Here is a 12,168-nt window from a genome sequence, read left to right as displayed (position 1 = left end):
GGATAAAGGCTTCTTCAGTAGCCTCAGGGGTCACCATGGAAGTTTCTTCAGGGCGTTTTGTGTGGATTCTGCCAGAGAGCAGTGGGGCAGAAATCTCTATTTCTCTTTCTAATGAAGACCCACGCGAACGGACTACACTTCCCAGTAGCCCTCGCGGCCGGCTGCGCGGGCGGGAGGGGGCGGCGGTGTGAGAGCGGTGCGGGTGGCGCGCTCCGAGTACGCGCGCAGGCGACCATGGCGTTCTCTGGGCAGGAGCGAGTACTTTAACCCCGGGAGGCGGCGGCAGCAGCGGCAGCGACGGAGCCACCCTCGAGCGGGCGGGCTCCTGCTTGAGGAAAGGGAGGAAGGGGCGGAGAGAGCGCCGGAGGGAGGCCGGTCGGCCAGCGAAGCGCCGAGCGGGGCCCGCCGGTCCATGAGGAGGCCCCGGGACCATGGGCTCCAGGATTAAGTGAGTGCCGCCGGGCAGAGCCGGGCCGGGCCGGGCGCTGGGGAGGCGAGGCCGGGCTCGAGCTGCAGGCCGCGGGCCGCGCTGGGGGACTTGTTGCCGGGACCGGAGGGGCGCCCCGCGTGGACGCATCAAGCAGGGAGGGGGATGGTTGCCATGGGGATGCGGGAGGTTCAGGGACGGGGTGCGTGCGCGGTGGAGGGTCGTGGGTGATGAGTTGTCCTCTCCTCACCTGAGAGAGGGAACCGCTGACATGACGAGGAGGCTCCCTCTGTGGGATGGACCCCAGAAAACGGTCGTACAGCCACTGGGAGGAAAGAGGTTTCCGGAATTAAGTTCCCACCTGGGTGTGTTTGGGGCGACCCTGAGAGTTGGCAGGTTCTGAGAGGTTGAAACTTGACTGCTTGAGGCCTGTAGCCATTACTGAAGTGGTGTGAGGTTCTTAGAAGGGGGTGGGGGTGGGGGCTGGTGGATTTAAGGGCTGGATGGCCTGTAGAGGAAGGCCTTTTCCCATTTCTTCCTCTTGAGTTTCCGCACAAGCAAGGGCTATGAAGGAAGATGTCTTTGGGTTATAACTGAGTACCTGATTTTGAAAAGGTTTTGTAATCCAATCTGGCAATTCCCTCACTCCTTCAATTACTTGGAGTCCCTGTTTGAGGCTTCCTTTTCTGGTGAGATTGTTGATACTTGTAACTTCAGAACCCACTGAAACATTGTTGGCTTCCTCCTAGACTTGTAAGTTGACTTTGGAAAGTGCAACTTTTATGTGGTCCAATTTGGGTGTGTTACTTTGGACTGTATCTCCCCTCACAGCCAAGACCTCTTCTGGCCACGCCCTTCTCCAGCCCCAGATGTTTTCTCTCTCTCTAATCATTAGCAAATGTTCACCTTTTCTCTATTGCATAGGGACATTTACAGAGAAAGTTGACAGCATAGGCTTTTCGAGAAAACAGCATTCACAAGACACCATAAATCTCTTATAGGAAAGTCGGTTAAATGTGTTTATTTCAGCATTTTGAGAATTATACAAGGGAAGTTTGGAAGAGGAAGGGCCTCATGGACAAAAATCTAATAATTATTCAAATATTGCATCTCATGTCCTGGTGATGCCCATGCAAGTGTGACCCTTGCCTGACCGTTCAGTCTCTTCAGCAGTTAGGTTTCTCATTTACCAAAGGTGTCTAGTCTGTGTTTAAAAGCCCTATGACAACTGCTGAATGAAATTAGAAAAGTTTGCTTAGAAAATTAATGTGGCTGTATAAAATGAGTTTTTTTTTTGTTTTTTTTGTTTTTGTTTTTTTTTTTATAGAAAAGGGGGGAAGGGGTTAGAACATAACCCAAACAGGAATCTGAGAATCTGGGGAGGTAAAATGATATGGTCTGTGAACTGTTGGTATTAAAAGGCACTCCAAGCCAAATTCTAGTTCCCAAGTAAGAGCTGTAAACTTGGATGTCAATAGCACATAGAAATACTTTGCACAGAGTCACCTCAGAGCTGCAGAGAGAGTGTAGTGATGCTTACCTTTCTTGTTCAGAGTTAGAGATTTGCCCAGCTGCATCAAGTGTTCTAGTGAACACTAAAATAGACAAGCAGAAGTTCACTTGACTAGCTGTCATGTGCTCATGCTCTTGACAGGAACACGTTGACAAATATGTTTCCTAAGTATGTTTTGTGGAATATATCACTGTAATATGGGAGCATTTGAGTAAGGGAATTTATCAAGGCATGAAATTGCATTACGTGTGAAATTAGTATGAAGAATGGCCATATTGATCCTCAAAGTTGACTGCTCAATGGTTAAAAGAAAAAGAAAAAAGGCCTGGGAAATATGTTAACCCGTGGTGAGATTGAAAGAGTATGAATATAGAAGTTATGAAAAGTAGTTATGATTTACAGTGATTTGTGCCATTCTGTCCACAGTTAGGAGTATGGATGGGCAGGTGGTGAGAGAACAGTCAGTTTAGGTCATTGGAGAAAATGGCCTTGGTTGCTACTGTCCATTCTGTCCTGCAGATCAAGGTGTTCAAGGTGTTTACCTGACTGAGGTGGAAGCTGAGTGTGCAGGCCCCACAGGTAAGTAGGTGGATAGGAGAGTGGGGGCAGACTGAGCAATCTCTAGACTCCCCGAAGCAATCTGTATTTTCTTTATCTCTGATACCTTGTGCCATTACAAGGACAGTGTACATCAGATCTGGGTTCAAATTCCAGCCCACTGCCCCACCCCCCACCTTTTTTGTTTTTTCGAGACAGGATTTCTCTGTGTAACCATCCTGGCTGTCCTGGAACTAGATTTGTAGACCAGGCTGGCCTTGAATTCACTGAGATCCACTTGCCTACTACCACCTGGCAAGTTCCAACTCTTTTTCATGCTGACTGTGAAACAGTATATCTGTGAATCTGGATTTTCCTAGGGGAGAAGGGACCGGCAGGATTATTATGAACAGTAAACACTGGGTCAGTGTGATTTCCAGGCCCATATTAGGAACTTAAGTGATTGTTCTACATCTTATCAAGTGATTAAGAATATCAGATGTATTTTATGCCAGAAATATCAGAGAAAGACATGTTTCAGGTAACAGAAAACAAACTTTTAATGTTCATATGGAGAGCAGGACTTAACAGTATCACAATAATAAAAAATAAAAGTTGATTAAAAAAACCATACTGTCTGTAATTGTGAAACTAGAGTTAAGATCAATGATAAAGCATGTATGTTACTGTTGTTGAGATTTGGCAAGCTGAGGCTTCTGGAGCAGGTTCTGTTGGGCACCATGGTAATGTTTAATGTGAATCATTTCATAAAACCCTTACAACTGTCCACTGGTGCTATTTATTAACCATTGTTTTCACACGAGAAAGTGGAAGTCCATAGGCTTAAGGTCAGATGCAAGTGACAAAAAGAGGTCACCAGTATTTAGGTAGTTCACTGGAGACCTAAACTGTCAGCCAAGCAGGTATTTTTCTAGAGGCATAAAAGAGCAGTGGTAACTGACATTCTTGGGCAGATATGTTTAAATCTTATTTAGTGTTTGAGTGATTTCAGTGGACTGGAATGTGGTCAGTATGGGGCAGTTTAACTGATAATGCAGATGCACAGCAGGAAACTGTGAGGCAGTTTTATATTGCTTGCGGTGACATCCTAGAAATTGCTTCCAGGCACCAAGTACAGGAAGTGGGTTGTAAGTAATGGAAGGAAGTATTTTAAGTGAGTTTGAAGAAACCTGACATTAATGGACTCTGAGAAAAGCATACTTTAAGATTTGAAGGCATAGGTACAGGGTAGGCCAACACCTTTGGCCTTGTGGTGTTTGCATTAGCCCATATGTTATTCTGCTTCCCCATTGAACTGACCTCCTTGAGGTTGGTATTGGAGGAATCTATTAATTCATTTACCCTCTTACTTCAGAACCAAGATGTGTCAAGCACACATTAAACACTTAATAAATCTTAGCTGTTATCAATTATAGTGGTACTGTGCCTGCTAGTTTGCAAGTTCTAGGGGTACAAAAATGAAAAGATTTTTCTTTTGTGTTAAGGCTTTCTAAAGTAGTAGACACAACTACAAAATGAAAGCACTCTGCCTTCTCCCCCCAAATCCTAGTCATAATCCAATATAATTGCTATAGTGGCAGGGCTGCCAGTAATGACCAGGTGCTGGAGTGAAGGTGAGACTGGCTACCCTGGGGCGGGACAGAGTGTCAAGAGAAGGCTTTAGGGAGAGAGTGTTTTAATTGCAGGATGAATGAGAGCCCTAAAGGGGTAAGAATAGTGATGGTGGTAAGTGACAGTGGTGATATTAACCAAGGGAGAAATATGTATGAGGATAGGACTATTGGGGATATCAAAATATTACTTAAATGTGAGAAACTGTGATAGACATCAGGGATTATAGTGGGGGATAATAGATGATTTTTGTGGTACTAACAGTCTGGTGGACCTGATTGATAAATTGAGTAAATTCACATAAAGTTATGTAGTTGTGTTATGAAGCAAGCACGATGCTGAAGAGATGATGATACCAAGTAGCTATCCTATTTTGGATAGAGTGGTGGGGGCTGGCCTCACTGTAGAGATGATGTTTGAACTTAGAATTAAAGGATAAATAGGTATTAGTCATGTCAAATTTAGGCAAGACTATTTCAAGCAGAAGGCAAAGCAAGTGAACCCTGGGGAAGATTTTAGGAAGTGAAGTGATGATGTGAAAAAGGATTCAGGTGGGGTTAGTGCTAGTGCATGCTTAAGTTGGACCTTGTAGGTCTTTGGAATCTCAAAACTGCTTGCTTATTTATTTGTTTGTTTTTAAATTTTTTTTTTGAGCTATATATTTTTCTCTGCTCCCCTCCCTTCCTCTTCGTCTTCCTTCCTCTCCTACCCTCTCCCATGGTCCCCATGCTCCCAATTTACTCAGGAGAGCTTGTCTTTTTATACCTCCCATGTAGATTAGATCCATGTATGCCTTTCTTAGGGTCCTTTCTGTTTTTTAGGTTCTCTGGGATTGTGAACTGTAGACTAGTTTTTCTTTGCTTTATGTCTAAAAGCCACTTGTGGATAAGTACATATTATATTTATTTTTCTGGGTCTTAGTTACCTTACTCAATATGATGTTTTCTAAATCCATTTGCCTGCAAATTTCAAGATGTCATTTTTTTCCACTGTGTAGTACTCCATTGTGTAAATGTGCCACATTTTCCTTATCCATTCTTCCATCGAGGGGCATTTAGGTTTTTTTCCAGGTTCTGGCTATGACAAATAATGCTGCTATGACCATAGTTGAGCACACGTCCTTGTTGTATGGTTGAACATCCTTTGGGTTTATACCCAAAAGTGGTATTGCTGGGTCTTGAGGTAGCTTGTTTCCTAATTTTCTGAGAAATTGCCATACTGATATCCAAAGCGGCTGTACCAGTTTGCACTCCCACCAGTAATGCAGAAGTGTTCCCTTTTTCACACAACCTCTCCAGCATAAGTTGTCATCAATTTTTTTGATCTTGGCCATTCTGACAGGTATAAGATGGAATCTCAGTTGTTTTGATTTGCACTTCTCTGATGGCTAAGGATGTTAAGCTTTTCCTTAAGTGTCTTTCAGCCATTTGAGATTCATTGGTTGAGAGTTCTCTGTTTAAGTCTGTACTCCATTTTTTTTTAGTTGGGTTATTTGTTCTTTAGATGACCAATTTCTTGAGTTCTTTGTATATTTTGGAGATCAGACTTCTGTCTGATGTGGGGTTAGTGAGGATTTTTTCCCATTCTGTAGGTTTCCTTTTTGTCTTCTTGACCATGTCCTTTGCTTTACAGAAGCTTCTCAATTTCAGAACTTCCCATTTATTGTTTCTCTTAGTTTCTGTGCTACTGGTGTTATATTTAGGAAGTGATCTCCTGTGCCAATGTGTTCAAGTGTACTTCCCACTTCCTCTTCTATGAGGTTCAGTGTTGGTTTTATGTTGAGGTCTTTGATCCCTTTGGACTTGAGTTTTGTGCATGACGATAATGTTTTTTTGTTTTTTTAAGACAGGGATTCTCTGTGTAGCTTTGAAGCCTGTCCTGGAACTTTGTAGACCAGGCTGACCTTGAACTCACAGAGATCTACCTGCCTCTGCCTCCCAAGTGCTGGGATTAAGGACATGCTCTATCGCCCAGCTCAAAGCTGCTTTCTTAAAATGGAATTCACATACTATAATGTTTATTTTTGAGACAGAGTCGCTATGTGCTCTCCTCTGGCGTGCAACTCTTTATCAGGCTAGGCTTGAACTCACAGATGTCCACGTGCATCTGCATCCCAGTGCTGGAATTAAAAGTGTGTAGTACCTCCCCTGGTCTTATAAAATCTTTTCAAGTAAATGTTTTTAAGTATTTCTACAGAGTCATGAGTGACCATCATGGTCTAATTCTGTAGCATTTTATTACCTTAGAAAGAAACTGTTAGCAGTCACTCCTAATTCTTCCAAACTCTTAACCCTAGACAATCAATCTAATTTCAGTTACTATAGATTTACCTATTATGTCATACATATGATATAATATATAACCCATAATGTATCTAGTTACTGTTCTTTTGCATACTGGTTTTAAGGATATTTTTGTGAGTCTTGTATTTTCATTGTGGTTTATATTGTGTACATTTTATTCCTTCTTCATCAGTTGTTAGATGTTTGGGTTGTTTCTACTTTCCACTGTGAAATGTTATTCATAAACATTTAGTGTGAGCCTGTACTTCATCTCTTGTGAGTACACATGAATAGAATTGCTAGATCTTATTTGGTCACTCTTAAAATAATTTCTAAAGCAGATGTGCCACTTGATGTAAATTGGTATCTTCATGGGACGCTGATTTAGTACAAATGAAATCTGTGAAAACTTAGAATCAAAATAGAAGGATAGGCTTCTCAGAAGAGGTTGAGGTTTGAATTAAAAGAAAGGGGAGACTTGAAAAAAGGAGGGAGTTCTCAAAGGAATAGTAATGGAAGTCCTATGGTTTGCAGGTGGACATAGCTTATCTCATTGTCAAGTACAGAGAAGCAGCTTTGCTTCTTTTTAAGAATTATATTTTGGAAAACTTTCATAATGTACATGATCCTGTTTCTCACCATTTCTTTTTCTTCTCCCACTGAACCTCTTCCTATCTAGACCATGGCTACTTTCGTGTTTCTCTGTGTAAGTATGTCCCACTGAGTAGAGAGAGTGAGGCTGCCTCCATGAGCATGGGTGGGCAGTTTGGTTCACATAGCTCTGCTCTGGTCTCTGTGTGGTCTGTTCCTTAAGGGATCTCATTACCAAGTGCAAGGCAGACTTGCTGCTTCTTGTGACTTAGAAAGCACAAACACCCTGCTCTGGGATGACACTAGAGGCTAAGATGTGACTTTTCTTTGTGTCTCTTCCCTTTCCAGCATAGTGATTCCATCCCAGACCCAGCAGACTGTAGAAGAACCTAGGATGATGGGAGAAAAACCTAAGAGTTTGGGCTTTCTGTTGCAGGAGTCCTGGATCATCCTGTTGAATTTTCATGAATTTTCTGAACAATGTGCTAGTGCTACTCTTTGCTTCTAGTCTTAGCCTTTGCAATCTACTTTGGAAAGTGTGGTATGACAGAAAGGTTGAAACAGGGAAGGTAAATATTTTTATTCAGGCTGGAATTCTGGTTGCAGTTTCAAAAGTTAACTTTTTTTTTTTTTGTTTTTTGTTTTTTGTTTTTCGAGACAGGGTTTCTCTGTGGCTTTGGTTCCTGTCCTGGAACTAGCTCTTGTAGACCAGGCTGGTCTCGAACTCACAGAGATCCGCCTGCCTCTGCCTCCCGAGTGCTGGGATTAAAGGTGTGCCCGGCTAAGTTAACCTTTTTTTCAGGCCTCTGGGAACTAATCCCTGGATTTGCAATACCTTTTTTGCTTAGGAGAACATTTTTTTGGGAAATGGAAAGATAAATAAGAAAGAAACAAATAAAACAAAGTTGATCTCCTTTATTCTTACTGAATTAATACCCATTCATTCTAAGTACAGTTGTGCCATGTAAGAACATGATGGATCTGATACACAATTGATGGTCCCATAAAAATCTATAGTCTGTGATGCTCAAAAAATAAAATTCACCAACAACACATTTCTCAGATTATATTTTCATTAGTGCATTTAAGACTTGAGAAGAAACTAGATTTTTGTTGTTGTAGTTTTGTTTTTTGAGACAGGGTTTCTCTATAGTCATGACTGTTCTGGAACTCATTTTGTAGACCAGGCTAGCCTCAACTCAGAGATCTACCTGCTTCTGCCTCTTGGGTACTACCACACTCTGCTGAAAACAACTTTTTTTTTTTTAAAGAAAAGAGTGTCCCAAAGGAAAGAAAAAAAAAATCTTCAAAATGTATTTGTTTTTGTTGAAAAGACAGGTGACATTCCAAGAATTCGTATGTTGGTTATATACTATTTAGAATGTTCTCTTAAATACAAATCATCAGCTGTCATGAACAAAGGCATTCTAGATAGGACTTTGCAAAAGTCAGAGTGAGATAAGAAGTGTAGCTGAGGTACAGGAAGTACATACATACATACACACACACACATTATAGGATGTGGACTTGAACAAAACATAGGATCGTGCCATTGAAGAGTTCAGTGAGTGCTTTGATGGGGTCCTACTGGGACTTTTAGGTAGACCAGCAGCAGCAGGTTAGAGAGCAGTGACCAAGCAAGGCTGTTTCTCTGTACTTGACAATGAGATAAGCTATGTCCACCTGCAAACCATAGGACTTCCATTACTATTCCTTTGAGAACTCCCTCCTTTTTTCAAGTCTCCCTTGTTTGTGCAAGGTGATCCATTAGAACATGAGAAAAATATATTAGGCCTTAAGATTATTTTAATGACAAGTTTCAGGACTTTTGTATTTTCTAATTTATTAATACAGTAATGAACCATTAGAGTTTATAGGTGGATACGTGTCAGGTGTCTTGCATATTTTTTACTGACAAGAATGTGTGGGAAAAAGGAAGACTGATGGATTGTGGAACTATACAATAGTTTATGCTGCAGAAGAAGAAGGCCTGATCTGAGGTCTTGGCACTGTAAAGAAAAGGAATGGAGGGGGCTGGAGAGATGGCTCAGAGGTTAAGAGCACTGGCTGGTCTTCAGGAGGTCCTGAGTTCAATTCCCAGCAACCACATGGTGGCTCACAACCATCTGTAATGAGATCTGGTGCCCTCTTCTGGCCTGCAGGCATACATGGAGTCTGAACACTGTGTACACAATAAATAAATAAATCTTCATAAAAAAAAAAAAAGAAAAGGAATGGATTGCAGAGAGATTTTAGATTTTAGGTAGATGGGACAGGAGGCTGTGGACCCCAGAGAGGGTGAAGATGCTCTAGCAAACTTAGCCATATGGGGTGCATGATGTGTTTGCATTTCTGAAGACAAGTGAAAAGTTACAATTGGGAGAAGGTGTTTTGGTCTGCAGTAAAAAAAGATTTTTTTTTTTTTGAGACAAGGTTTCTTTATGTAGTCCTCACTGTCCGGAAACTCTGTAGACCAAACTTGGAAATCCACCTACTTCTACTTCCCAGTTGCTGGGATTAAAGGTGTGTGCCACCACAGATCAGAGGAAGGAAGGAGTCTTTAAGAGCTACACAGTGAATGTATGAACTCTAGTAGACAAGTAAGACTTAAAGTGAACTGGTTCCAACTTCAAGATGAAAATATGTCCATGGCAGATTTAGAAAAATAGAGCAACAGAAAGAAACACCTTTTGATGTGTAAAAACCACAGGAAAGATTACAGCGATGTTGCATTGATCTTGCTTAGGTCTCATGAATAAATGGGAGGAAGGAAACCAATCTAGAGAAGATGCTGTTTGAGTCTAATCCAAGGGGTGTGAGAAGCTGGATGGGGTGTTACGGTGCTGAACCATCAGCCTGCCCTCACAAAGATCTACATGACATAACCAGTTTAAAATTTATTTGCAGTATTCTCAATGCTAAATTGAGTCTCTCCCCCAGCCCTGAGAGCATTCACAGGTGCTTGTGCTTGTTTGTGTGTGGTCTCTGGTTTAGTCCCCAGCAGAGATGTGATGTGATTGTTTAGTAAATGACAGCTATCACGAGTATTGCTTGTTGAGGATAAAGCACGCTGTCATCTGAAAACCTGAAGTTTAAAAAGGTCAAAAGAATGCAAGTAAATATGTTTCTTTTTACAGTGATGTAGGTTTTTTTTTTTTTTAAACGTATTTGCTTCCTTTAGTGAGACAGTTCAGATATGTGGTATATTTTACTGGATTTATTTGAAGCCTGGAGATTTGGATGCCTGAAAATCATTATTCTCTTGCTGGCTGGGGAAAAAGGAAAGCGTGTAGTCTACTAAGAGATCAGGTGAATTTGTAAATAATCAGAATTGCAACACTTAAAAAACATTTTATGTTCCTATAAATACTGGACATTTTTATTCCATTTTCTAAAAACCTTACATCAATAATTTATACTTTGTTTTAGCTGGTATCACTGTTCAATCATTTTCCATGGTGCTTAGAGTTTTAAAATGATTTTATGTTGGAAAATACACATCTGTAAAATTAGAGCAGCATAGTAAGTCCCCAGATCACTCTTATCACTCAGTTTCAATCTGGTAATTTGTGGATTTAAGTTTCATTTATAGTTCCACCTCTTCCACCTCCCGGTGCCCTGGATTATTCTGAATCAAATTCCAAAAAACACATTTCATTTGTAAATATTTCCCTGTCACTGAAAGAGCTAAAAGATCTTTTCAAAACAATGATGCCACACCTAAAAATTTTACAAGTGTTTTTTTTTTAAAGTATTATTAAATACCTGTTTATAATTTTATGTTTTTTTTGCTTATTTATTTTTTGCTTTATTTTATTTTATTTTGCTTATTTTATTTTTTTGCTTTATTTATTACTAATGTATGATATGTGGAGTCACCATGGTTCATATGATGTGTGTGTGGAGGTCAGAGGACACCTTTGTGGAGTTGGTTCTCTCCTTGCATCTGTGGGTTCTGGGGATGGAACTCAGGGCTCAAGCTTGTTCCGGTGGCAAGTCTTGCTCCTCCTCCCATTTTAAAAAAGATTTGAATATACTGATTTTATATACTTTATCTGGTTGTGTATCTCCTTTCTTTCTTTCTTTCTTTCTTTCTTTCTTTCTTTCTTTCTTTCTTTCTTTCTTTCTCTTTCTTTTCCTTTCTTTTCTTTTCTTTCTTTTTCTTTTCTTCTCTCTCTTTTTTTTTTTTTTCTTTTCTTTCTTTTTCTTTTCTTCTCTCTCTTTCTTTTCTTTTCTCTTCCTTTTAAGTGGGTAAGAGCTGCTTCTACCAGGTGGCTCATGATAAGTATCCGGTTCTCTCTCTCCTTCTGTCCCTGGTTAGGGTGGTCAAATGTCGTACTCTGTTTCTGTCATGTCGTCATCTGTTAAATTTGTAACCCTTCTCCCCTTTTTGTTATTTTTCCTTGGAGTCTTGAAGTCCTTTTGCCAGGGTCTTACGAGTTTCTAACTTTTTTTTTTCTTTTTGCCATAAGCTGTTCTAGGGTCATTTAAGTGTTTCTTACTCCAGACCTGTATTCCACCATTTCTCTTGGGAGACTTGCTTGCTTATGGGGGGAAATGGCCTTACTAATCTTGATCTGGGTTTTAGTTTTGTTTTTCAGTGTGGGAAGGATTGCTACTGTGACAGTCATTTCTGGGCTTTTCCAGAGATCAAAACTGGGTGGGGGTCTGGAGAGAATGTGTGTGTGTGTGTGTGTGTGTGTGTGTGTGTGTGTACACTTAAGTATTTCTGGACATGGTGCTGCACACCTTTTTGCCCAGCTTTTGAAAGGCTGAGGCAGAATGATTGTGAGTTCCTGGCTAGTCTGAGCTACATGGTGAGACCTGCTGTAACATAACAGTAGAAATGTGAAATTGTTTGCTGTGTTCATACGATCTTTCCCAATTCCAGATACAACAGTTTTATTTACCTCCATCACCTTTACATCTCAGTCTCCCACACTGTGCTTGAGTACCAAATTTCTAGCAACTCTTTGGCTTTTTCTGTAATGCCCAGGCTACTCCGTAGCAGCCCTAGCATTGCCTCTAGCAGTAGGACTACTGAAATATTTATTATTATTTCAGTACTATTTATTATTGTTGTGCATATGCTGTATGTACATGAGTGTGTGTGCTACAGTGTGCATGTGGAGGTCAGAGGAAAACTTTGTAGAGTTAAACATTTTCTGCCTTTATGTAGTTTTCAG

At 40.8% G+C, this 12,168-nt stretch overlaps 1 protein-coding gene across 11 annotated transcripts in view; it reads left to right on the top strand.

Annotated features, from left to right (window-relative positions):
* Nucleotides 1-204: 204 nt before the first annotated feature.
* Nucleotides 205-12,168, top strand: part of Dennd1a (DENN domain containing 1A) — a 552,823-nt gene continuing 540,859 nt past the window's right edge. For all 11 annotated transcript variants that reach the window (XM_050124870.1, XM_050124871.1, XM_050124877.1 and 8 more), the window contains exon 1: nt 205-448. Coding sequence is in view for 10 of the 11 variants with exons in the window: in XM_050124871.1 (XP_049980828.1) it covers nt 432-448 (17 nt within the window). In the remaining variant the exon portion in view is untranslated. The remainder of the gene's footprint in view (nt 449-12,168) is intronic.

Source organism: Alexandromys fortis, unplaced genomic scaffold (genome assembly GCF_014885135.2).
Source record: "Alexandromys fortis isolate MF-2015 unplaced genomic scaffold, M_Fortis_MF-2015_v1.1 scaffold_228, whole genome shotgun sequence".
NCBI lineage: Eukaryota > Metazoa > Chordata > Mammalia > Rodentia > Cricetidae > Alexandromys > Alexandromys fortis.
This window is presented reverse-complemented; position numbering and strand designations above follow the sequence as displayed.